General features: G+C 45.1%; 1 protein-coding gene across 1 annotated transcript in view; it reads left to right on the forward strand.

Annotated features, from left to right (window-relative positions):
• LOC144508488 (uncharacterized) overlaps nt 1-25,836 on the forward strand; it is a 60,025-nt gene extending 34,189 nt beyond the window's left edge. The window contains exon 2 of the mRNA XM_078236456.1: nt 24,429-25,836. Within this exon, the coding sequence (XP_078092582.1) occupies nt 24,469-25,485 (1,017 nt within the window). The 5' untranslated portion in view covers nt 24,429-24,468 and the 3' untranslated portion in view covers nt 25,486-25,836. The remainder of the gene's footprint in view (nt 1-24,428) is intronic.
• Nucleotides 25,837-27,121: the final 1,285 nt, after the last annotated feature.

Here is a 27,121-nt window from a genome sequence, read left to right on the forward strand (position 1 = left end):
GGGCTGTCACGTTGAAGCCCACTTGCCACCACCTCTCAACTTTTCAGCACCCAACCTCCCAGCATCATCCTCAAACCCACACCCCCCGGCACTCCTCCTTGCTTAAGTGTGGTGCTCACACATGGCAGTTATCCTCAACCCCTGACCCGCCATGTTCACAATATCCCTTGTAGAAGAAGGTAACGCAAAACATGCACGAGCGGGAGAAGAGAGACACAGGTGTCCCCGAGTTTGATTCCATTTGAAGAAAGTGTGATGGATCTCACAGGGAGGAGCAGGAATGGGTCTGCACCGACGTTGAGGTTGGCCTGTGGCAGATAAGTGAGGAGACCTGGCACCTTCATCCAGATGACCTCTCTCAAATGAGTCTTTAAGTGCCCAAACCCTTGACCTTGCCATTTACTAAAAACCACATCCCTTGCCTTGCAGGAACATTAACCGAGGAGCCCAGGCCAGCAATGCCCCCTATTCAACCCCTCGAGGAGATCTCAGAAGAAGACACTGAGGATGCATCATGGCTATCACCCACACTGTCCACCATCACAGAGACTATCACATTGGTGGTTGAATTTAGCAGACAGGCTTCTGGGTCACTTTCTGGTGGGCACCTTTACACTTCGTTCAGACTCCTGGGCAGCCATTGCATAATTTCTAAATGACTGCTCAACACCTACCCCCCACCCAGCCTTCATCCTGCCTTCTCTCAGGGTCTCATCCAGCCAGACCCTTAGGGTAGCCTCCTTCAGTCTCATCACTCCCTTCTCCCCACCTCATGAGCCCCACTTCCCCAGACAGTTCCATAGCCACAGGCCACTAACAGCTTTAAAACTCATTCTCACTTCATAGAATCATAGAAACCCCACAGCACAGAAAGAGGCCATTCGGCCCATCGAGTCTGCACCGACCACAATCCCACCCAGGCCCTACCCCCACATCCCGACACATTTACCCACTAATCCCTCTAACTTACGCATCTCAGGACACTAAGGGCAATTTTAGCATGGCCAATCAACCTAACCCGCACATCTTTGGACTGTGGGAGGAAACCGGAGCACCCGGAGAAAACCCACGCAGACACGAGGAGAATGTGCAAACTCCACACAGACAGTGACCCAAGCCGGGAATCGAACCCAGGTCCCTGGAGCTGTGAAGCAGCAGTGCTAACCACTGTGCTACCGTGCCGCTACTTCTTTGCCACACAGACAGAAGAATCATTCATGACAGTGAAAATGTTTTAAAACAGAGAGCCTCCCTCTAAAATCACTCAGGGCAGTCAGCAGCTCTGATAACAGAAAACCTTTACGTTCATTATGGGCCCTGAAGGACTTTTAAAACAGAAGGTTTCATAGCAACTCGCACCAACAGTCACCCACATCCCAGGGGAGACTCTCAAACTGCTCCCCTCACCCCCAAACCATCTTCCCCGCCCCCAACACCCTTGAGCCACCTTCCCTCTGCAGTTGGCCAGTGGATAATGTCCCCTTGAATACCCTGGAACAAGATGGAGAGAGATACTCATCACCTCCTTCCTCACTCTCAGAGGCCATGGCACCAGGTTCCCGTTTTTAAAAAGGAGTATTAATTTGCACCCGTCTAACATCACGGGCAGAATCTTATCACCATTCACGCCGGTGGGATTTTCTGGTCCCACTGCAGTGAACGGAGATTTGGTGAGCGCCAAATTCTCCATCCTCGCTTGTAGCAGCAGCGGGACGTGAATGGCTGGGAAGATCGCACCCAGCGCTGAGTGAATGGGCAGATTCATTGAGGTCTGAACATCTGTCCTTAACCTCACTAATGATATTAAAGTAGATTCAAATTCATTCAGCGTGACGTGACTGCATCGGCGGGGAGAGCCCGGGAACATAGCGATCGGAATTCTCAGTGGCGCAAATCCCGCTTTCGGCCTGTCGCTAGAGTTTGCAGCCATAACGGGATTTGCTCCTGTGGCGAAAGGGGCCCTGAGGATCTGCAGCCTGATTCTCTCATGAACTTGGCAGTCTATACAAGGGACAAGATTTCTGACTTTATTAGACAAGGCGAGCTCTGTAGCAGCCTGTTACAGTGATAAACATGTTCTGCACCATCTCCTGAGCAATGAAGTAGGAATTATTGTTGTGACACCAGATGATTAGATCAGGATTGTACACTCTTCTCTCTTGCTAGTTGCGAGTTGCTTTTTGATCAGATCCTGAGAGAAATAAATGAGTTCACTCTTCCATGTCTGTGATTCTTATAAGTTCAGCGTTGCGCAGTGAGTACACTGAGACACCTTAGCATAGGTTAATAAGCAGAACCGGTGCTGTTGCATCCATGCAGACTGCAACACCAAATTGAAAAGGCTTTCATTGCTGCACAGTTATAAAAGGCTGGAACTGCATTCACTTTTGCTGGTAGAATTCAGCCGTTTTGCCACCTCTGGTAGTTTTCAGTAAACCTTATTCTAAAATGCTGAACAATTTCACAGTAACTTCATTGCAGCGTAAACGTAAGCCTTACTTGTGACTAATAAATAAACTTTTAAAAAATTTGTTTGTGCAGAATCGTGAGCATTCAGAGTTTGAGTGCCTATGCGCACGATGGGGGGAGTTCCAACTGTTATACACACAGGTATGGTAGCTGTGAGAACATGCTCACCCCAAAGTTAGACAGCAAGCAAGAAAATGGAGCTCCTTTTGTTGGGTGAAATAATTCCGAATTTAAAGACATATGAATATCAATTAAGTAATGTTCCTTTAGTCCTGGAAAAGATATTCAGTGCAAGCGTGTGTGTTACGGCAGTCAGAGAGAGGATCAATTATCTTACGTTCCTTTCTTGCAGAGTACGAAATTGGGTTTATTCATAAATTTTTCCTCCTCAATGTATATTACATTAAGATATATTCTTGTGTTTGAGCACTAACATGTTGTGTTCTTTACTTCTTAAAAAGTAATATCATTTGTATCTATTTTAATAATTTTATAGTATAATTCAATTTTACAGTCCATTATGAGTTTGATTACCTCATTCAGTTATGGTAAATGTACATGGAGGCATTCTCACTATGTTACCTCAGAAAGGAATAAGATTAAGAGGTAATAATAACTTATAACAATTAGTTTATTCCACTGCTTGTATACATAGAAAATCGGCTTCAATAATCTAATATAATCCCAGAACACTGATGTGATGTGAGAATCCTAGAACGCCATGTAGTAAAACAGAACTTAATATAGTTTGTGCCTGAAGAGCAGTGGCCCTGTCAAAGGTCTAAATTGAGGGCACCCTTTTTGCGTCGTTGGGTATCATTTGAGTTTTCAGCTTTTTTAGAAGCTCTATCGGTTCTCATGCTTTTCTATGCGTGTAAATTATTATTCAAATCAAGCACTGCGTTGTTTGTTTTGGGGCATCACTGAAGTTAAGAGACAAAAATTGGATTTCTTTTGTAAATTGCAATAATGTAGAGGATCGAAACTTAAAAAGGGACTATTTACAATCTGTCCAGTTAAATTTCAGTGAACAAGATATACCCTCCGTATCCATAAATAGAATAAGTACCAACATATGATATTCTCTTATCCTGTTTGTACAAGAGATAATGATTATTCCTAAACTTTGCTATTTAGGAAATACACTGCTGGTTATTAATAGCGATATATAAAATAAGTGAGTAACTCAGTTTAAAAACAAGAAATAAGTAAAAAGTGTCCACCAGTTGGCTGTTTAAACTGGCATTAGGTATCTTTGATTCGTGACCTCACCATTTTATTTTAATAATTCTAAAATATTTGCAAACATTCCGCCTTCAATTCTGATAAAGACTCTTTAAATTGCTTGACTACCTTTTCAGACGCCAAAAGATCTGTTTAGTCCCATTACTGAGGATTTGATTTGATTTAATTTATTATTATCCCATGTATTAGCATACAGTGAAAAGTATTGCTTCTTGCATGCTATACAGACAGAGCATGCCATTCATAGAGAAGGAAATGAGAGAGTGCAGAATGTAGTGTTACACATCAGGATTTCTACCTTTTGGTGTTCTGTTCTTTGGCTAAATATTTGATTTCAAAAATTGTTGAGGAATTTAGCCTGTTGGAGAGATATACACTAGACCTCAAGCACAAGTGACTTCTGCGTTGAATGTGATTTATGGTGCTTTTTTTAAATTGCAAAGTCATTAAAGTGTAAATTTGAGTCGTATTTGAAGGTATCTGGCTAATGGAGGAGCATCGTTAACAAAGAACAAACTCCAAAGGTTAGATTTATTCTACTAATGCTAATCTTGCCCACACAGGAGTTTTTGCATGCTCAACGGGAAGCAGAGTGGTAAAAGATAAACCATAAATTACATAGCACATCATAGATGTTCTCAATTTGCTTCTCCCCTCCTCTCTGTGTGGTTTTAGTACTGGACCTCTAACATATTAGGAAATGCTGTTTCAAAAAAGAAATCTTCCAAACCAATGACACTTCCACCTAGAAGGACAAGGGTAGCAGATACCTGGGAACACCATCACCTGCAAGTTCTCCTCCAAGCCACTCACCATCCTGACTTGGAAATATTTCACCGTTCCTTCGCTGTTGCTGGGCCATAATCCTGGAATTCCCTCCCTAACAGCACTGTGGATCAACCCAAAGCACGTGGACTGCAGCGCTTCAAGAAGTCAGCCCGCCGCCACCTTCTCAAGGGCAACTAAGGATGGGCAATAAATACTGGCCAGCCAGCAATGCCCATGTCCCACGAATGAATTAAAAAATCCAGTCATCCCAAACAAGTAAGAGATTTGATTTTGAGGTGGTCAGTGATCTAGCTTGTTTCCCCTTCTCTATTTCTGTTTTTCCCCTTCTTCTTAGAAACCCTACAGCACAGAAAGAGGCCATTCGGCCCATCGGGTCTGCACTGACCACAATCCCATCCAGGCCCTATCCCCATATCCTTACATATTTACCCACTAATCCCTCTAATCTACGCATCCCAGGACACTAAGGGCAATTTTAGCATGGCCAATCAACCTAACCCGCACATCTTTGGACTGTGGGAGGAAACCGGAGCACCCGGAGGAAACCCACGCAGACATGAGGAGAATGTGCAACCTCTCAGAGACAGTGACCCAAGCCGGGAATCGAACCCAGGTCCCTGGAGCTGTGAAGCAGCAGTGCTAACCACTGTGCTACCATGCCGCCCCTACTTCTTGTAAAAGTATTGACATCTTGCTGGTTGATGCATCCATGCACCCTTTGTTACCTTGCTTAATTGAGCAAATGTACGAACCTAGATAGTGAATCTGGCCAGGTTATTTGACCCCAAAGGCAACCCAGCTGAGTGTATCTGTTCTCATTCAACGCCCACTCACCATATTGTGATCAGGAGCAGGGACAATGGCAATTTTTTTCTCTGTCCCAAACTAACAGGCACGCAGGCCCTTATCATTGTCCCATCTGAGATCCGATGATTTGACCCAAACCATGGATTAAAGCTGGGAACATCCCTGATACAGAGATCAGGGCTCAGGCATTCACCACTTAGGACCACCAAATATCGCATCCAAAATTGCTGCCGTTTTGAGAAGTGTTTGCTGTTCCCTCAAACTTGTTTGCCATCCCTGAGCGTTTTAAAAGGAACCTTTTAAAAATTGCTTTAAAAAAAATTGCTCAGGAAGCAATTTTGAGAATTGAATTAATACAGTTGGATATTGGTTATCACAAAACTAAGTATTTTGAACCACTGTGTCAATCCACCACCACCTGTGAGTAACTCAATTTTAAATGACTGATGAAGGGCCTATAAAAAATATACAAACTCATTTTCCACAATAACTTGCACTCGTATAGGCTAGAGAATGTAATAAAATATCCCAAAGTGCTTCACAGAAGCATCATCCAATAAAAATTGACAGAGTGCCACAGAATACGATATTAAGAGCAATGACAAAATACTTGGTCAAAGAGGTAGAAGCATCTTAAAGGAAGAAAGGAGCGGCAGAGAGGTGTCGAAAAGGAAAAGGAGTTCCAGACTTTGGGGCCTTGGCAGCTGGAGCACGGCTGCAAATGCTGGGCAAGGGATTGATTAAAATCAGTTGTCAAGAAGCCAGAATTGGAGGAGCATTGTTATTGCTGAGAGTTGTAAGGATGGGGGAGGGAGGGGCAACATCACTGTGGAATTTGAAATAAAGATGAGGATTTTAAAGTTGAGGCATTGTTGAACCAAGGTCAGCGAACACAAGGATGATAAGTGAATGAGACATGGTACAAATTAGGACATGGCAGCTAAGTTTTGGATGAACACAGAGCATAGGATGTGGAAGGCCAGACAGGAGTTTACTGGAATAATCAAGTCTTGAAGTAACAAAAGCATGAATAAGGTTTTCAGCAGCAGATGAGCTGAAGCAAGTCAGAGTTGGGCAATGTTACACAGGTGGCAGAAGAGGGTCTGAGTGATGGTGTGGAAATGTGTTCAGGAACTCAACTCAGGGTCCAATATGAAACAAAAGTTACAGACAATCTGATTCAGCCTCATTTGTGAGGAGAGTGATGGAGTTGGTGGCTGGGGAATGAAGTTATGGTAAGAAACAAGACAATGAATTTGGTCTTTCTCATTAGCTGGAGGATATTGTTGCTTATCCTGTAATGAATGTCAGACAAGCACTCTGGCAGTGAGGACATAGTGGTGAGTATGGGGAGGTGGAGTAGAGTGGGCTTGAGAGAAGTAATGTAGAGCTGGGTGTCATTGGTTCACATGTCGAAAGTGAGGCTGTGTTAATGCCCCAAAGGTACAGCATGTAAATATGAAACAAAAGCAGGCCAAAGATAGATCTTAGGGGAAGTACCTTGGCACAAGGGTGATCCTTGGTGCAACAGTGAGAAGAAAAGCCAATGCAAGTATTTTGCTGGCTCCTATTATATAGAATAAGAATGGAATCAGGCAAATGGAGTCCCTCTGAGTTGGATGACAAGGAAGGTGTGTTGGAGAAGGATGGTATGGCCAACAATTTCAGAGGCTGTGCACAGATCGAGAAAAATGAAGGGGAAATGTTCACCTTTATCACAACCACGTTGAATATTTTTGATTTTTATACGGGCAGTTTTGGTATGGTGGCAGGAGCAAAAACATGATTGGAGTGCTTTGAGCAAAGGAATTTGGGAAAGGTGAGTATGGATTTGGGAGGTGACAGCATGTGGGAGGACTTTAGAGAGGAAAAGGGACGTTAAGGGTGAGCAGTAGTTTGCAAGGTTGAAGGGATGCTATTGAGTTTGGAGATGGCATGAGGGGAGATAGGAAAGAAAATTGCAAGGTCAGGGCTAGGAAAGAAGAGAACTTTAGTGGTAGTTTGGTCCATGGGCTATGAAAGAGAGGGATGTGGCTCAGGGATTTGATTGGTTGGTCTCAATCTTAGTACAGTAAGAAGTCTCTCAACACCAGGTTAAAGTCCAACAGGTTTATTTGGCAGCACAAGCTTTCAGAGTCTCAGGCTCCTTCTTCAGGTGAGTGAGGAGTTGTATTCACAAACACAAACACCTGGTGGTGTGAGACTTCTTACTGTGCTTACCCCAGTCCAACGCCGGCATCTCCATATCATGGCTCAACCTTAGTGCCAAAGAAGTTCGTGAACTCCTTGCACTTGTTGGAGGTGAGGGTGGTGGTTTGCAGTACAAAAATAAGTTGACATTATCTTTGCATTCCGAGATGATCTAGGAATAGTGAGCAGTTTTGACAGATTAAAGCAGAACCCTCTGACGTCCAACCAGTGAATGGCTAAACCACTCTTATTCATTAAAGCTTGCATTATTGGACTTAAGGGAGGGAAGATGGGGACCATGCTGGAGGGATCAACCAGAGTGAGAAAGAATAATGGTTTTAAAGGAAATTAGAAATGGGGAGGTGAGGGTATGGCTCAGCAGGACAATAACTGCAGAAATGTTTTAAGTGGAGGGTAGAAAGTTAGGCAGTTGGAAATTTGTAAGTGAATATAGAGGGAGAGATTAAGCAAGATTAGGACAATGAACATTGAGGAGAGAGAGAGTTTGATGAATTTGATATGGAGGTTAGATTGTGGTGCAATAGTGAATTCTTTAGTACATATTTATTTTAAAAATTATTCAAAACTTTTTGAAACATATCTATTATTGTATTTGCTTCCAAAAGCCCTAGTTTGATGTTTGGAACATACTTGAAGGCCTGAAATCAAGTTTGACTAGTGTGATGATACTGTGCCTTTAAGAAATGTATGTTAGTCACCTTCATTGTGCAGGATCTGTTTTAGCAGGGGTTTTTTTTATTATTGGACCTGTCCTGTCTATAAGCAGCATCTTCTGTAATGTTACTGCAGCAGCATAATTGATCTAATTGCGAGAATGTTTGTTTTAATCTAAACCAATACTGTTCTGCTGTTTTGAGTGTTTTTCTCTGGGATTTTGCAAAGTAGGACTTGATTAGGTTGATTGACAGTTAAGGTCACATGACTAGGTGAAGCTAGGCTTACGCAGGAAATTCGTGGTTAGTTGCTGTTTAGATGCAGCTTTTGATTAAAGAGGGAGCAGTGCCTCTCTTTTCCCTTCTCTGAAGTCTGGAGCCTGGGAGCTGCTAGAAACTAGGTTTACACCTCTGAGGTTTTGCTGTTTTGATGATATAATCTTCTCTGGAAACTGCTCTCTGGACCACTGTCCAGAAATGTTAAAAGGCTGGAAATCTAGGACATGTGAGCATATGTTTTTGTGCTAACTAAAGCTGTATACCTGTGGGGATATTCCTTTAAATTGGAACAATAGAGATAGCTAGTTGTTAAGATTTATATTTTGTCATATTTAAGTATTTTGATTGGTAAAAGTTATGCAAATTCTTTTTGTTATGTTCTAACTGTGTTCTTAATAAAGTTTGTTTTGATAAAAGCTTCCTAGTGGATCAATTGCATTTTACCTGTAGTGAAACACCTTGTACTCACCTTAATGCCAAAATCAAGTGCAAAAGTTGGACTCTCGGCTAACTGCATAAAATACCTTGGAGTTTCTGGTCTGGTCCCTAGTAGAAACTGCCAATGGTGATTCATTCATTCATATTGGGAGTTTAACCAGTTTTGGGGAATGGCCCCTGCTTCTAGTATGATGTTTTTAAAATTAGCAACAGAGATTTTTCTGGCGACAACTTGAACTTAAAATTGCTCAACATTTTTCGCTGGTTACATGGGAATTGCACTGAAAAAAAGGTAGTGTAATCGAATGGAAACATCAGGTTCAGATTTGCAGAACCTTGCCTCTGTTGAAGTTACTGAGTCTTTTCCTCACTAGCCATCCTTTTAAAAAATATTGCATCAGGTTAAAATCATAGGCCAGAAGTGGCACTGCAGCACTCTGCCTGGGAAGGTAAGTTCCAGGAGCAGGCAGGTAGGGGACACCCTGGGGTGTCAATATTGTTTTGACACTGTGCATTGTTAGAAAGTGTATTTCTGCCTGCAATGTATCTTATAAGTAGGTTCCACATTGTGTTGTTCCATGGAGGAGAGGCATTTTTCTCCTACAAAGTGAGGATCACAGATTCCATAGAAGCCCTTCAGTGCAGAAGGAGGCCATTCAGCCCATCAAGCCTGCACCGATAACAATCCCACCCAGGCCCTATCCCCGTAACCCTACATATTTACCGTGCTAATTACACTGACCTTAAGGAGCAATTTAGCATGGCCAATCAACCCGACCCACACATCTTTGGAGTGGAGGAGGAAACCGGACCACCCGGAGGAAACCCATCTAGACACGGGGAGAATGTGCAAACTCCACACAGACAGTCACCCGAGGTTGGAATTGAACCTGGATCCCTGCAGCTGTGAGGCAGCAATGTCACCATGCCACCGATGCCATGAGGGCATTGATGGGTGTACAGTTCTAGGCCGGAAAGGGTTAATAATCACACAAGTTTAAAAATCACATAAGCTGCTAAGAGAAAAGCCAGAGCTCTTTATAAAAGTCTGCACAGATAAGCGCCAATGCCCTTAATCTGAAAGAGTTCATTAAATTATACATCTGGACATAGAAGGAGAGTGTGATATTCACAGACACAGATACATCAATGATAACTTGTAACAACAATGAATTAGGTCAGCCAACATGGTTAAGTTTTCACGCTGATTGGATGTTATAATTAAGCAGGCGTGCAACGAATGTGATTAGTTTTGATATCTGCATCTTATGCATGATGTAACCATAATCAGTTAGCTATGAATGGATAAAGCTAACTACTATACCTTGATTGGTATATGCTCATTACTTGTAATCAAATTTGAAACTATAACTGCTTGTGTATTCCTGAATTCTTTACTTTGGCTACTTACAGACTGTGCCCTGTGACTTTCCAGCTTCTCGCTGTAGCTTGAATTATAACAGTTGTTTAAGTGAACTCCATGAATTGGTCTGGTTAGTTAAAGGGAACAAAAGTTGTGATCAATTAAAAAGCTGAACATTAAAGTCCGCAACAAGGCCTGTACTCCTGGCCAACTGAAAGCAACATGATAAAGCTGCTTTCTTAGGCAGAGACTTATAAATGTGTAAAAAGAAAGATTAGAATTCATAAAACACCTGGTCACATGCCTCAGAGATCTGATCACACTTCATTTACAATCAATTATTTTGAAGCGCATTACTTGTTTCTTAGGCAAACAGGTTCTCAAGGGGAAAAATAAAACCTTCAAGCTGTTTGGCACATTATTAACAGCATGCAATATTTTTAAGGGTAGATTTATTCATAAACATTTCATTCCCTGCCACTTAGTGCTTTTAATATTCAGTCTTCTTGAAGCTTAATGATTTTCATGCTAACTAAACAAATACTTTTAACTGGAGCTGAAGAAATCCCACAAACTACACCAGGATAGTAACAGTTTTGTAAACTTACATTATTCCTTTCTTTCATTTCAGATGGTGTAGAAACAGGTAACAATCCTCAGTCTGATTATGGACAGCAGCAGTTGACAGGTTAACACTGACACCTAGCCACACCCATAGTGAAATTTGGTCACCCGTCGCATATCCCAGGACTCCTGCAAAGTGAACATAAAATTATCGCATGTAATTGGGGATGACCTGTTCTGAATCTTAGTGCCTGCTAATAGGCCAACTCTGCCAGCTGTATGATCAATGGGGATTTTCAGAGCACCCCCTGACTGCGCCAGAATACAACATGCTGAAGGATGCCTGGGGTGCCTTTGGCAACGCAACACCATTCATTACTGATGCCATGACTCAATAATGTTATGAATGATCTGCAGGTAATTTCTATCATTCACATTTACCAGCTCCACAGATCAGAGTTTGCCAAAGTTCAGGGAGAGAGAGAGAGAGACCGGTGATAACACTCCAGGTGGACATCTCTTGCAACCTGTCGTGTTCAGTTTTTAAATAGAAAAATTAGATTGAAGTTTAGAATGTACGGGAACATCACAGGAGGGTTTTGAACATTGTAAATTTTGAAATCTATGGGTGGAATTCTTTTCTCGCTTCGCGGCATGTTTCGTGGCAGTGGGAGGCAATGTGTGCTCGCTGGCGGCAAGACCTTATGGTCCTGCCATTGTCAAGTTGAACGCGTGCCTCACTGCCAGGAAGCCCGTGGCGGGGGTGCATTGGTGGCGGGACCGTAAGATCCCACCAGCATGAACAGGAGCAAGATTTTGGCAAATGTGTTAGTAAACAATCAACCAATACAGGTCAGCAAGCAAAGGCAGCGCACAAAGCTCCCCCTAATTTATGTTGTGTGCAGCTTGTTTGTTTCAATGCGCAGTACTTTTAATTACTTTTTGTACAACCACTGCATGGTTATGCCCTCATAATGGCTGGAATTTTCTGGCCGTTCAAGCCGGCAGGATTCTCCGGTCTGGCCAGCAGCGCATCCCCAGCCCGGGGTTTCCTGCCAGTGGAGAGGTGACGTCAATGGGAATTCCCATTGACAGCAGTGCGACAGAGAATCCCGCCGCTAGCAAACAATGATGCACCCCCTGCTGGTGGGTAATACGCGGCTGGGATGCCGGAGAATCTCGGCCAGTATCTTTAATACATGGCAACATGTGAGCTGAAAATGCCCAGCAGGTCTGGCAACAGAGTTTCAGACAAATGGCCTGATCTTTGATCTATCCTGATGAAAGACCACAGAAGTGTAGTTGATGTTGTCTACATGGACTTTAGCAAGTCCTTTGACAAGAGACCGCAAGGTAGGTAGTTGCATCAGGTTAAATCTCACGGGATCCAGGGTGAGGTATCTAAATGGATACAAAATTGGCTTCTTGACAGAGAGTTGTAGAGAGTTGTTTTTCAAACTGTGACCAGCGGTGTGCCTCAGGGATTAGTGCTGGGTCCACTGTTATTTGTCATTTATATTAATGATTTGGATGAGAATATAGGAGACATGGTTAGTAAGTTTGCAGATGACACTAAGATTGGTGGTATAGTGGACAGTGAAGAAAGTTATCTCCAATTGCAACGGGAGCTAGATCAGTTGGGCCAGTGGGCTGACGAATGGCAGATGGAGTTTAATTTAGACAAATGCAAGGTGATGTACTTTGTTAGATTGAACCAGGGCAGGACTTACTCAGTTAATGGTAGGGCTTTGGTGAGAGTTACAGAACAAAGCGATCTAGGGGTACATGTTCATAGCTCCTTGAAAGTGGAGTCACAGGTGGACAGAGTGGTGAAGAATGCATTTGGCATGCTTGGTTTCATCGGTCAGAAGGTTGAATACAGAAGTTGGAAAGTCTTGTTGAAGTTGTACAAGACATTGGTAAGGCCACACTTGGAATACTGTGTGCAATTCTGGTCACCCTATTATAGAAAGGATATTATTAAACTAGAAAGAGTGCAGAAAAGATTTACTCGGATGCTACTGGGACTTGATAGTTTGAGTTATAAGGAGAGGCTGGATAGACTGGGACTTTTTTCTCTGAAGCGTAGGAGGCTGAGGGGTGATCTTATAGAGGTCTATAAAATAATGAGGGGCATAGACAAGGTAGATAGTCAATATCTTTTCCCAAAGGTAGGGGAGTCTAAAACTAGAGGGCAGAGGTTTAAGGTGAGAGGGGAGAGAGACAAAAGGGTCCAGAGGGACAATTTTTTCACACAGAGGGTGGTGAGTGTCTGGAACAAGCTGCCAGAGGTAGTAGTAGAGGCGGGTACAATTTTGTCTTTTAAAAAGCATTTAGATAGTTACGTGGGTACGATGGGTATAGAGGGATATGGGCCAAATGCTGGCAATTGGGATTAGCTTAGGGGTTTCAAAAAAAAAGGGCGGCATGGACAAGTTGGGCCAAAGGACCTGTTTCCATGCTGTAAACATCTATGAAGTGAAATGCTATCTCTCTCTCCACAGATGTTACCAGACCTGCTAAGTATTTCCAGCATTTCCTGCTTTTATTTCAGTTTCCTGGACCAGAGTTTTCCAGCTCTTCTCGCCAGTAGAATCTTCTGGAACCACCGATGTTGTAATAAGTCCTCAAAGGCAGAAGTCCCTTCACCAAAATCCCTTTATTTACCAGTCTGACAACAGCATACAGCGTACTTTCAGTTAGCAGCTTACACTAGGGGTCCCAGAGGAACTGACACTCCTGGTTAAATACAAAGTGAGAGGCTCCCTGACTGGCCCATCAATTTGGCCCTTAATCATGGCGTTCATATTCTAACAGGCTAACCTCAAATGCCTGGTTAAAGTCATTCCTGATGTGAATGGAGATTTCAATGGCTTGCCGTCCCTGCCATAGGTGTCTTCGCGGTTGTGGGGGTGGGGTAGATTTCCAGCCCTAGATTCTGCAGTATTTTGCTTTTGAACTCATGAGCAGATTGCTGAGTTGTGGGTTGTTGTGCCTCTGTGCTTGCAGCATCTCAGAAGTAACATTGATGATGAATGAACTGAACTTGGTACGAGTTCGGATAAGGGAAGCTCACATTCATACAGGGTATAAGATGGAAAGCTGGCCACAAGAACTTTGAAATAGTCAAACTCGGAGATAACAAAAGCATGAATGAGGGCTCCAGCTGGTAGATTGAGACAGGGGCAGAGATGGGCATTATCCTGGAGACACTTGTAGCCCATCTGTTTGGTAAAGGATACATAGGGTAGGAAGTTCAGCTCTGAGTGAAAAGGGATGCTAAGATTGAAAACAGCACGCCATAGAGGAGAAAGGAATTAGCAATTAGGGAAGAGAGGTTGTGGGGAAGTAGGGAAGTGGGGAGGAGGGAAGGGAGAAGTCATATCGTCAGTCTTCCTCTTAATTGGAGGCAATTTCATTTCATCCAAGACAGGATGTTCGAGCAGCAGCCTACCAATGCAGAGACAATGGAGTGATCATGAGAGGTGGTGGTTAGGTAGATCTAGACATCTGAGGAGCAGTAGGTTGATATTAATTAGGAGGAATAGAAGATACTTGGGGAAATCCAGAGGTATCACATGGGAAGAGGAGATTCTCTGACATGGCTGATTAAATTAGTGTGGAATCAGTCACAGACAGTCCAATCCAGCTGGATGATGAGGAAGAGGATTTGGAGGACGATAGTAAACCACATCAAAGACAGCAGGCAAGTCGAGAAGGATGAAAAGAATACCGCAGCATGGTCTCAGTCACATCTTTGGCCATTACAGTGCTGTAACAGTGGCAGCAGCCTGAATGGAGACTCTTGCAAGATGGAAAATTGTCTTCCCTGAATGTAAATTCCAACTTAATGATACCTGAGCTTAATTACTTGCATCAAAAATATCGGTTTAATTAACTAAGTTCTATAAAATTTCTAATCATAGAAATCATAGAAACCCTACAGTACAGAAAGAGGCCATTCGGCCCATCGAGTCTGCACCGACCACAATCCCACCCAGGCCCTACCCCCATATCCCTACATATTTACCCACTAATCCCTCTAACCTACGCATCTCAGGACACTAAGGGCAACTTTTTTAGCATAGCCAATCAACCTAACCCGCAATGTTCTCTACCTTCACTTGGATGGCTTATTTATCCCTGTACCGTATTATTAAAAGCCCTATTAAAGTCTACAGTTTGATTGGAATTTTAATATTTACCCAGAAATTTAAGTTTCAATAAAATAAAAAAAGAACTGCCATTGTTAGAGTGCCCCTCAAGTAATTACAATGTCCTGAAGTACTTAACAACCAATTAATTACTTCTAAAGCGTCATCATTGATGTTTTGTGGACAAATGCAACAGCCAAATAGTAGCACCCCACAAACAACAATGAGCTTACGGCCAAGTCCAGGGAGGTGAATTAGTTCTCCCTCTTTTCTTGAGGGTGGTTATGACAGAGTTAGATTTGTTAAAATATTGTGATTTTTCAATCCTGTATGCACTTGACCATATGTAAAGCTGTGTGAGATAAAGCCAGCCAGATATCTTGTGCTAACAAGTAAGAAGGGACTTTTAACGTTAAAAACTGACTCAGGTAAAAGTATAAGCCTTATTAAAAAGGTAAAAACGTGACCTGAATTCCATGACATCCATTCATACACTAGAACGCAGAACAGAATAAGTTATAGGCTGGAAGAAATGGCATTGGTAAGAGTTAAAGTCTGTAAAATCAAAGAAATATACGTTCCGACATTCCTTTGATAGAGTTTAATTCCAGGGGTGTTGTGACCAATATAAACTGGTTGTTTTTCTGGAGATAGCCTCTTTTAAACTGTAATCTACGTTTTTCCAAAGTGGATGCTATGATTCTTGAGGTTCATTTTGATTAAAATTCTCTATCTCTGTGATATATTCTAAATGTAACAAGAGATAGTTCTGAACTTGAGAAAGAGATGATGGGCAGAATCATCCGGCCATTCACCTGGCGAGGTTTTCCAGTCCTGCTGCAGTGAACGGAGATTTGGCTGAGCGCTAAATTCTCCAGCGGCGGTGGGGCGTAAGCGGCCAGAAAATTCCGGCCAATGTTTCATCCTGCAGACTGCTTCTAGATGTTACCATTGCTTTCTGCAGACTCCACCTGCTGTAACAACAGACACTCTGATAATGATAGCTTTTCACAAATGGGGTTCTAATGATGTGACAGCTGGCTATTGGCACACAATGGAAGGCAATCCATATTAATGAAGGAGCTTCAATTTCCCATGGTCAAAGCTATCAAAATGCCATTGAAACATAAAGGGAGTGCTTAGCATCATCTATACATAATGAATTTCATTAGCCCTTCTTTGTTCCTGGCAGTTTCCGGAGTAAAGAAATCTGGAAGGCCTGGAAGGCCTTTAGAGCGTAGCGCTAGTAAAACGGCCTTCCAGACTGTCGCATGTGGTGACCCACTGTAATTACATGTTGTATGCCTGGACACACCCCTGCTGTATTTGGCCTGAGACTCTTCCCTTTCCACCTGAGACTCCTCCCTTTCCACCTGAACGAGGTATAAAGGTGATGGTTCCTCCTCCCTGCCTCAGTCTGGGCCAGGTTAGCCACAAGGGTGTGTTCCAGTTCTTTGCGATTAAAAGCCTGTTCTTTTCACTCACTCGCTGGAGTCCTCGTATCGTAATTGATGGTGCATCAATTTTAATCGCAAAGAGAAAAAAAAACAGAATGGAGCAAATTTTAAAGCCCGATAAATTAAACCTGGACCAACAAGCTGTGGGAGCTGCCAACAGCTTCGATCACTGGCTGAAGTGCTTTGAAGCCTTCCTCGAAGCCTCCGCTGTCGTCCAGTCCGAATCAGACAAGCTGCACGTGCTCCACGCCCAGGTAAGCGACGTGGTTTATGCCACCATCCGTGACGCTGAGACGTACAGGGACGCGCTAGAGCTCCTAAAGAGCCAGTACAGTAAACGGACGAATGAAGTCTACGCCAGGCACCTTCTGGCTACTCGAAGACAGTGGCCAGGAGAATCGAGCGCAGTTTCTCCGCGAACTGCGGGTATTCGGCAGGGCCCGTAATTGCAAGGCTGTATCCGCCGCGCAGTACACGGAGGACTTAATCCGCGATGCCTACGTTACGGGCATCGCCCCAACTACATTCAGCAGTGCCTGCTGGAGCAAGGTGGGCTGGACCTACCAAAAACAGTGTCGCTCGCTGAATCTTTAGAGGTGGCCTCCCGTAACCTCGAGGCGTACGCACCTGACCACGTGGTTACATCGTGGGCACCACGGCCGCTACCACCCCAGTATCTAGGAGGGCCACAGACTTATGCCACACCGCGCCCCACCAACGACTCGACTGCTGCGGTTGTTGCAGGTCCGAAGTGCTATTTTTGCGGCCTGGGGAAGCACCCCCGACAATGCTGCCCGGCAAGGGAGGTGTTCTGCTCTGGGTGCGGAAAGAAAGGCCACTATGCTAAAGTCTGCAGGGCATAGTCGTCCTCAAAGCCAAACAGTGCAGCGTGCGACCCGAGGGAACCGCCATTTCGGACGCCATCGGCCGCGTGTGAGTCAAGGGAGCCGCCATTTTGGACGCCATCGGCCGCGTGTGAGTCAAGGGAGCCGCCATTTTGGACGCCATCAGCTGCGTGTGAGACAAGGGAGCCGCCATTTTGGACGCCGGTCAATCATCCTCCAGGATCCACAGTGGCAGCGGTCCAGCTAGACCAATCCCGTCCGCATCAACTCGCCAGGTCCATGATGGACATCCAGGTAAATGGCCACATGGGAAATTATTTGTTTGACTGCGGGAGTACAGAGAGTTTCATCCACCCCGATACAGTGCGCCGCTACGCCCTTTCTGTGCGGCCAGTCAAACAAACCATTTCCTTGGCCTCAAAGTCCCGCTCGGTGGATGTCCTCGGGTACTGTGTGGTGACCCTTACGGTTCGGGGGACCGAGTATGAAAATTTCAAGCTCCTGTTGCTGCCACACCTCTGCGCTCCCATACTCCTAGGGCTCGATTTCCTGATCCATCTTAGGAGTGTCACGTTGCAGTACAACGGGCCTCTTCCCCCGATCTCCGTCTGCAACCCACAGTTCCTAGACTGCCCATCGCGCACCACTTGCAGCCTTTCGACCCTTCAAGTCACCCCTCCCTCACTATTCGAACCCCTCACCCCCAAGTGTAAGCCTATTGCCACCAAGAGCAGACGGTACAGTGCGGGGGACAGGACCTTCATTAGGTCCAAGGTTCAGCGGCTCCTGAAGGAAGGGATCATTGAGGCTCGTACTAGCCCCTGGAAAGCACAAGTGGTGGTGGTCAAAACTGGGGAGAAACACCATATGGTCATTGATTACAGTCAGACCATCAATCAGTACACGCAGCTGGACGCGTATCCCCTTCCGCGCATATCTGACATGGTCAATCAGATTGCGCAATACCGGGTGTTCTACACTATTGACCTCAAATTGGCTTACCACCAGCTCCCCATCCGCCCGGAGGACCGCAAATATACTGCTTTCAAGGCGGATGGCCGCCTCTACCACTTCCTTAGGGTTCCCTTCGGCGTCACCAATGGGGTCTCGGTCTTCCAGCGTGAGATGGACCGAATGGTGGACCAGAACGGGCTGTGGGCCACCTTCCCGTACCTGGATAACGTCACCATCTGCGGCCATGATCAGCAGGACCATGATGCAAACCTCAATAAATTCCTTCACACGGCCGCTCTCCTAAACCTGACCTACAATAAGGAGAAGTGTGTCTTCCACACTCACCGACTCGCCATCCTGGGGTATGTAGTGGAGAACGGGGTCATTGGCCCCGATCCTGACCGCATGCGCCCCCTCATGGAACTTCCTCTTCCCACCAATCTTAAAGCACTGAGGAGATGCCTGGGCTTCTTCTCATACTACGCCCAGTGGGTCCCTAATTACGCGGATAAGGCCCGTCCGCTTATCAAATCCACCCTTTTTCCCCTGTCGGGAGAGGCCCGCTTGGCCTTTGACTGCATCAAAGCGGACATCGCAAAGGCCACGATGCACGCTGTGGATGAGTCAATCCCCTTCCAGGTGGAGAGTGATGCGTCTGACTTCGCCCTGGCCGCCACCCTTAACCAGGCGGGCATACCCGTGGCCTTCTTCTCACGAATCCTCCAAGGCTCGGAAATTCGACACTCCTCTGTCGAGAAGAAGGCTCAGGCCATCGTCGAAGCGGTGCGACACTGGTGCCACTACTTAGCTGGCCGACGGTTGACTTTGCTCACGGACCAACGTTCGGTGGCTTTTATGTTCAACAACGCGCAGAGGGGCAAGATTAAGAATGATAAGATACTGAGGTGTAGGATTGAGCTCTCCACCTACAATTATGGTATCTTATATCGGCCCGGGAAGCTCAATGAGCCTCTGGATGCTCTGTCTCGCGGAACATGTGCCAGCGCACAAGTGAACCAACTACAGACTCTCCACAATGACCTCTGTCACCCGGGAGTCACCAGGCTCTACCATTTTATTAAGGCCCGTAACCTGCCCTATTCTGTTGAGGACGTCCGGTCTATAACCAGACAATGCCCGGTCTGCGCGGAGTGTAAGCCGCACTTCTATCGGCCGGACAGGGCACACCTCATAAAAGCCACCCGCCCCTTTGAACGCCTCAGCATTGATTTCAAAGGGCCCCTTCCTTCTTCTGACCGCAACATCTATTTCTTCAATGTTATAGATGAGTACTCCCGATTCCCTTTTGCCATTCCCTGCTCGGATATGACTTCAGCCATGGTCGTCAGGGCCCTGCACAGCCTCTTCACCCTGTTCGGTTTCCCTAGCTACATCCATAGCGACCGGGGATCCTCCTTCATGAGTGATGAGCTGCATCAGTACCTGCTCTCTAAGGGCATAGCCTCGAGTAGGACTATCAGCTATAACCCCAGAAGAAACGGACAGGTAGAGAGGGAGAATGCGACAGTCTGGAAGGCCGTTTTACTAGCACTACGGTCTAAAGGCCTTCCAGTCACCCACTGGCAAGAAGTCCTCCCTGATGCACTGCACTCAATTAGGTCACTCCTGTGTACGGCTACCAATGCCACCCCCCATGAGCGGATGTTTGCTTTCCCTAGGAAGTCCTCCTCGGGAATCTCACTACCGTCGTGGCTGATGTACCCAGGCCCCGTTCTGCTCCGGAGGCATGTGCGGCCCCATAAGTCGGACGCCCTGGTCGAAAAGGTCTAGCTCCTCCACGCCAACCCCCAATATGCCTATGTGGCATACCCCGATGAGCGGGAGGACACAGTCTCTATCCGGGACCTGGCGCCTGCGGGTGCCCCGGAGCCCACTATGACCTCCCACCCCACATCCCTAAACCCCTCTGTTGTTCAGGTAACACCAGGGCCGCTTACTTCTTTGTCCCCTGTATGCAGCTCGCCTGAGCCCCCGGAGTCACCACGCAGTACCCGACCAGAAGGGACGACGGCGGACTCGAGTGGTTTCACCCTGCCATCTGAAACAACACCTCAACCAGTACTACGGCGGTCACAGCGACGGATCAAGCCGTCCGACAGGCTGAACCTGTGAGGGTTGACGTCTTACTTCAGCTTCGTGACTCTTGTATATATATATCTTCATGCCTCTGTATATATTGTTCCACCCACCCCCGCCGGACTCTTATTTTAAAGAGGGGGTGAATGTGGTGACCCACTGTAATTACATGTTGTATGCCTGGACACACCCCTGCTGCACCTGGCCCGAGACTCCTCCCTTTCCACATGAGACTCCTCCCTTTCCACCTGAACGAGGTATAAAGGTGACAGTTCCTCCTCCCTGCCTCAGTCTGGGCCAGGTTAGCTACAAGGGTGTGTTCCAGTTCTTTGCGATTAAAAGCCTGTTATTTTCACTCACTCGCTGGAGACCTCGTAATTGATGGGACTTCAACATTCTACTGTCCGTTTGCTTTGCAGAGTTCAAATAATGGCAGATGTGAAGTCCATCAGGAAACTGCCTAGCCATGCCCCCTGGTAATACGCATTCAGAGACTTCTAGAAACTTGGACAAGTATGTAGGTCAGGTGACTTCTGCAGCCATTTTTAATCACAGTGGGTGGGAATTTCCAGTCCTGCCCATCCCAAGATTGGAAATTCCCATTCAAGGTCAATGTATCTTTAAACGGTCCATCAAATTTACCGACTCACCCGTGACGATTGACACAGTAAGCGGGACTGAAAAATTTATCCCAGTATCTTTTGCAGTTCTAGCAGTTTCTTTACTTCTTAGAAACAATCCAGAGCATTAAACCAGCCAATGAAACAAATGATAAATATTCCGCAATGTACATCATATGTGGTCATGATAAATTATTAATTGTGACATTGGCTTAGGGTTGGATAGAAAAATTTCTTCTTCAAAAAATGTCATTCTCTCTTCACATGGTAAATGTGGTGGACTTCAGTTGTGCCTTTGTCCTACATGGACCACCGTTGTGTGTTTGTTATGCCTGGACACATCCCCTGCCGGCTCGGCTCCTCCCCTTGTCACCTAGTATAAAGGTGGCTGTCTCCTCCCCCTTGTTCAGTCCAGGTCGGTTACCTGTTGGGATGTGCTCCTGATTCTGTTATGAATAAAAGCCTACAGTTGTATTGGCACACAAGTAGTCTTTTGCCTAATTGATAGCGCATCAGTAAATGATATAGAGATGGAGGGATCCTGTGTATGCGTAGCCCTGTTTGCTTCAGTTGATGCAAAGACTTCATTTTAAGATATTTCTGCCTATGCATAAGATTGTAGCGGTTAACTGACTTGATTTGATTTGATTTGATTTATTATTGTCACATGTATTAACATACAGTGAAAAGTATTGTTTCTTGCGCACTATACAGACAAAAATACCGTTCATAGAGAAGGAAACGAGTGAGTGCAGAATGTAGTGTTACAGTCATAGCTAGGGTGTAGAGAAAGATCAACTTAATGCATGGGAAGTCCATTCAAAAGTCTGACAGCAGCAGGGAAGAAGCTGTTCTTGAATTGGTTGGTACGTGACCTCAGACTTTTGTATCTTTTTTCCGAAGGAAGAAGGTGGAAGAGAGAATGTCCGGGGTGCATGGGGTCCTTAATTAAGCTGGCTGCTTTGCTGAGGCAATGGCAAGTATCGACAGAGTCAATGGATGGGAGGCTGTTTTGCGTGATGGATTGGGCTACACTCACGGCTTTTTGCAGTTCCTTGCAGTCTTGGGCAAAGCAGGAGCCATACCAAGCTATGATACAACCAGAAAGAATGCTTTCTATGGTGCAACTGTGAAAGTTGGTGAGAGTCATAGCTGATGTGCCAAATTTCCTTAGTCTTCTGAGAAAGTAGGTGGGCTTTCTTAACTATAGTGTCAGCATGGGGGGACCAGGACATGTTGTTGGTGATCTGGGCACCTAAAAACTTGAAGCTCTCAACGCTTTCTACTTCATCCCCATATATGTAGACAGGGGCATGTTCTCCTTTACGCTTCCTGAAGTCAATGACAATCTCCTTCGTTTTGTTGACATTGAGGGATAGATTATTGTTACCGCACCAGCTCACCAGATTCTCTATCTCTTTCCTGTACTCCGTCTCGTCATTGTTTGAGATCCGACCCATTACGGTGGTGTCATCAGCAAACTTGAAAATCAAATTGGAGGGGAATTTGGCCACACAATCATAGGTGTATAAGGAGTATAGTAGGGGACTGAGAACACAGCCTTGTGGGGCACCGGTGTTGAGGATGATCGTGGAGGAGGTGTTGTTGCCTATCCTTACTGATTGTGGTCTGTGAGTTACGAAGTTCAGGATCCAGTTGCAGAGTGAGGTGGCGAGGCCCATCACCTCCCTCTGCAACTGGATCCTGAACTTCCTAACTAACTCTGCTAAGCTGAACAATTGTAGCTGGCTTAACGACAGATAGAATCAGAAGGCATGATGGGTTAGCTAAAAATTGACTGCATTCCTGAAGGGTACACAATGCAGGAAAACAACAGCATAACAGCAGCTGCAAGGATTGTTTTTCTAGACAGAGACAGCCTGCAAAAAACATCTCCAATAACGAGATAAGCGTTGGAGCCAGCATACAAAAAACACTTCCAATAGCGAGATAAGTGTTGAAATATATTTTTGAATTTAGTGTGTTAGCGTTCAGTTTCAGTTCAGTTTTGTTTTCAAGTTCAGTTCAGTTTGAGTTCAGTTCAGTGTAGTTCAAGGACCTTGGCTGAGAATCCAGTCTCCAAGTTCACGTTTTTGCTTCTGTCATGTTTAATTTTTAAAGTTATTTTCAATAAAAGAAAACCATTTTAAAACTCACACCAGTGCTGTCCTTTTGTCTCTTCAAACGAATGAATGGACCCAACAGAGGCCCAAGGAAATTCATGTCCTATAGGTTTAAGGTGGGCCAACTGCTTTTTCACTGCCTGCCATTATCATATTTTTGTATCTTTTACCCTCATCAGAATAGGTAACTAGAACATTTCATCTGAAAGCTCTTCCGACAACAAAGCACTTCCTCAGTTTGACCTTCCAGCCTTCTGACTCAGACACAAAAATTCCATTCTATTGGAGTGAAGGATCATTTACATTCAGCCTCTTTGTTTGATTTTTCAAGAACATTACAGTCTTAATAAATCTCGTTTATTTTATTTCAATTATTCTAGATGATGAGCTGTGTTCTGTTTATATCTTTGTGTTCTACAAATGGGTTATATTACTTTCAGCTAGCAATAGTTTGCTAACTTTCAAGCTGATGATTTTTCCATCAGAAATATTTGAACGTTTTGGAAAATGGAGCTATTTCATGTTCCCATTCATTCAAAAGAAAATGAACTCTGACATTCTTGGTAATATTTATTTGCCTAATGAATTGCAACATAACCAGCAGTCCCTTCATAGGAGCAGCACTGCGGCACAGTGGTTACTATTACCCCCACAGCATCAGGGACCTGGGTTTGATTTCCAGCTTGGGTCACTGTCTGTGCGAAGTCTGCACGTTCTCCCTGTGTCTGCATGGGTTTCCTCCAGGTGCTCCGGTTTCCTCCCACAGTCCGAAAGACGTGCTTGTTAGGTGCATTGTTCATGCCAAATTCTCCCTCAGTGTACCCGAACAGGTGCAACTGGAGGATTTTCACAGTAACTTCATTCCAGTTTTAATGTAAGCCTACTTGTGACACTAATAAATAAACTTAAACTTACTTTTACTCTACAACTTCAATCAAAAAGACTTTTGTTTAACAACTGTTTATTTAAAAATTTCATTTTCTTCAAGTATCTACTTCACTATGTGTTTATCAAAATGAAGAGTGTTAGTACCTGGAGATGGATTTTGTCAGCAGCAAGCATTCCTAGGTCAGCTACAGAACAAGCAGGTATCGAGTAATGCTTCTTTTAGTCTGCCCAGTTTCAAAGAACTGCTTCTTACCACACCAGTGTGAGGTGTTTATCCACTGACCTCCCCGAATGAGATTACCAGTTAGCACTGAATTAGGGTCAGTTTTGTACTGTAGAGACAAGCCCAGTCAGAACTGGATTGAAACTGTCCAAATTGATAGGAGCCTGAGAGGTAGCAGATAGAGGAATCGTTCATCCTGTTAATCTGAGCTGCATTTAAACCTCAATATGCCAACATCTTCATGCACAGGTTCGAACAAGACTTCTTCACCGCACAAGACCTTCAACCGATGCTATACACTAGATACATCGATGATATTTTCTTCCCTTGGACTCATGGTGAACAATCACTGAAACAACTCTATGATGACATCAACAAGTTCCATCCCACCATCAGACTCACCATAGACTACTCTCCAGAATCGGTTGCATTCTTGGACACACGCATTTCCATTAAGGACGGTCACCTCAGCACCTCACTGTACCGCAAGCCCACGGATAACTTCATGATGCTCCACTTCTCCAGCTTCCACCCTAAACACGTTAAAGAAGCCATCCCCTACGGACAAGCCCTCCGAATACACAGGATCTGCTCGGATAAGGAGGATCGCAACAGACACCTCCAGACGCTGAAAGATGCCCTCATAAGAACAGGATATGGCGCTCGACTCATCGATCAACAGTTCCGACGCGCCACAGCGAAAAACCGCACCGACCTCCTCAGAAGACAAACACGGGACATGGTGGACAGAGTACCCTTCATCGTCCAGTACTTCCCCGGAGCGGAGAAGCTACGGCATCTCCTCCGGAGCCTTCAACATGTCACTGATGAAGACGAATATCTCGCCAAGGACATCCCCACACCCCCACTTCTTGCCTTCAAACAACCACACAACCTCAAACAGACCATTGTCCACAGCAAACTACCCAGCCTTCAGGAGAACAGTGACCACGACACCACACAACCCTGCCACAGCAACCTCTGCAAGACGTGCCGGATCATTGATACGGATGCCATCATCGCATGTGAGAACACCATCTACCAGGTACACGGTACCTACTCTTGCAACTCGGCCAACATTGTCTACCTGATACGCTGCAGGAAAGGATGTCACGAGGCATGGTACATTGGGGAAACCATGCAGACGCTACGACAACGGATGAATGAACACCGCTCGACAATCACCAGGCAAGACTGTTCTCTTCCTGTGGGGGAGCACTTCAGCAGTCACGGGCATTCAGCCTTGGATCTTCAGGTAAGCGTTCTCCAAAGCGGCCTTCACGACACACGACAGCGCAGTCGCTGAGCAGAAACTGATAGCCAAGTTCCGCACACATGAGGACGGCCTAAACCAGGATGTTGGATTTATGTCACATTATCAGTAACCCCCACAGCTTGCCCCCTGGACTTGCAGAATCTCACTAACTGTTCTGTCTGGAGACAATACGCATCTCTTTAACCTGTGTTTAATGCTCCCTCCACCCACATTGTCTGTACCTTTAAGACCTGGCTGGTTGTAGGGATTCGCATTCTAATTAGTATTCTGTAACTTGACTTCTCTGTGCACTGTTTGAGAGCACATTTCCACTCCATCTGACGAAGGAGCAGCGCTCCAAAAGCTTATGGTATTTGCTACCAAATAAACCTGTTGGACTTTAACCTGGTGTTGTGTTCTTTAAAAAAGAATTCATACTTTTCCTCCTGGTTTCCTCCCACATTCCAATATTGTGCGTGTTAGGTTGATTGGCCAAGCTAAATTGCTCCCCCCCCCCCCCCCCCCGCCCCACTTAGTCTCAGGGGGTTAGCAGGGCAAATAAGTGAGGTTATGACCGGGGTGGGATTGTGATCGGTGCTGACTCGATGGGCCAAATGGTCTCTTTTTGCACTGTAGGAATTCTATGGAATCTATGATCCAAAATAATCTTATTTAGGTATATCCAATCCCATTATATTTCAGTAGCAGTAGTGAAGTTCTATAGTATTAGTTAAATTCTTTATTCATGAATATAAATTAGCCCATATATTTGCTATGTTGATGTTTGGAAAAGAAATACTGCGTCATCTCAATACTTTTTGGGTCAGCAATCATCATTTGTGTCCCTTTAGTGATTTTTACATTTTCTTTGTTAACACTTACATCTTGACGTACAGTTTGCTATCTCTTTGTATTTTATGTCATTAAATCCTTTGTAAACACAGCACAGAACTGGAGAGCTTATTGAAAGACGGACATAGTCTTGGTCTGGGCCAAGTCATTGGAATGAGAGATGAAAGGCAGTCCTGGGGCTAGTCAGGATGAAAGATAAAGACGTTTCTGGAGTTTTGCAGGCCATACTACAGGACTATGCACGGCACCCACTTCAGAGTCACATTCCAGTGAGGGGCAAGTCCTGAGTGCCCCATTGGGATAAGGCAGAGTGAGGTAAGCACTAAGTGGGAGCAAGGCTCACCCTCGCAAATAAGAGGACATATAGATGTATATACACAATGCTTTCAAATGACAAGACCATTCTCATGGACAGCGAATGCATTTGCAAAGGTGCATGATATAGACAGTGATTAAATGCTCATGACCCAGAATTGATGTCAAAGTTTCTTAACCTTTCTAACCTTACTGTTATGTCTTGGTGCATCCCCGATATCCACAGCAATGGTGGACGCAGCCTGCTAACTGCTATGTCCAGTGGACCCCACACTGCTGCCTCACAGGAACCCAGGTTCGATTCCCGGCTTGGGTCACTGTCTGTGCGGAGTCTGCACGTTCTCCCCGTGTCTGTGTGGGTTTCCTCCGGGCACTCCAGTTTCATCCCACAGTCCAACAGACGTGCTGGTTAGGTGCATTGGCCATGCTAAATTCTCCCTCAGTGTACCTGAACAGGCACCGGAGTGTGGTGTCGAGGGGATTTTCACAGCAACTTCATTTCATTGTTAATGAAGGAGTG

Source organism: Mustelus asterias, chromosome 20 (genome assembly GCF_964213995.1).
Source record: "Mustelus asterias chromosome 20, sMusAst1.hap1.1, whole genome shotgun sequence".
In the NCBI taxonomy this organism is placed as follows: domain Eukaryota; kingdom Metazoa; phylum Chordata; class Chondrichthyes; order Carcharhiniformes; family Triakidae; genus Mustelus; species Mustelus asterias.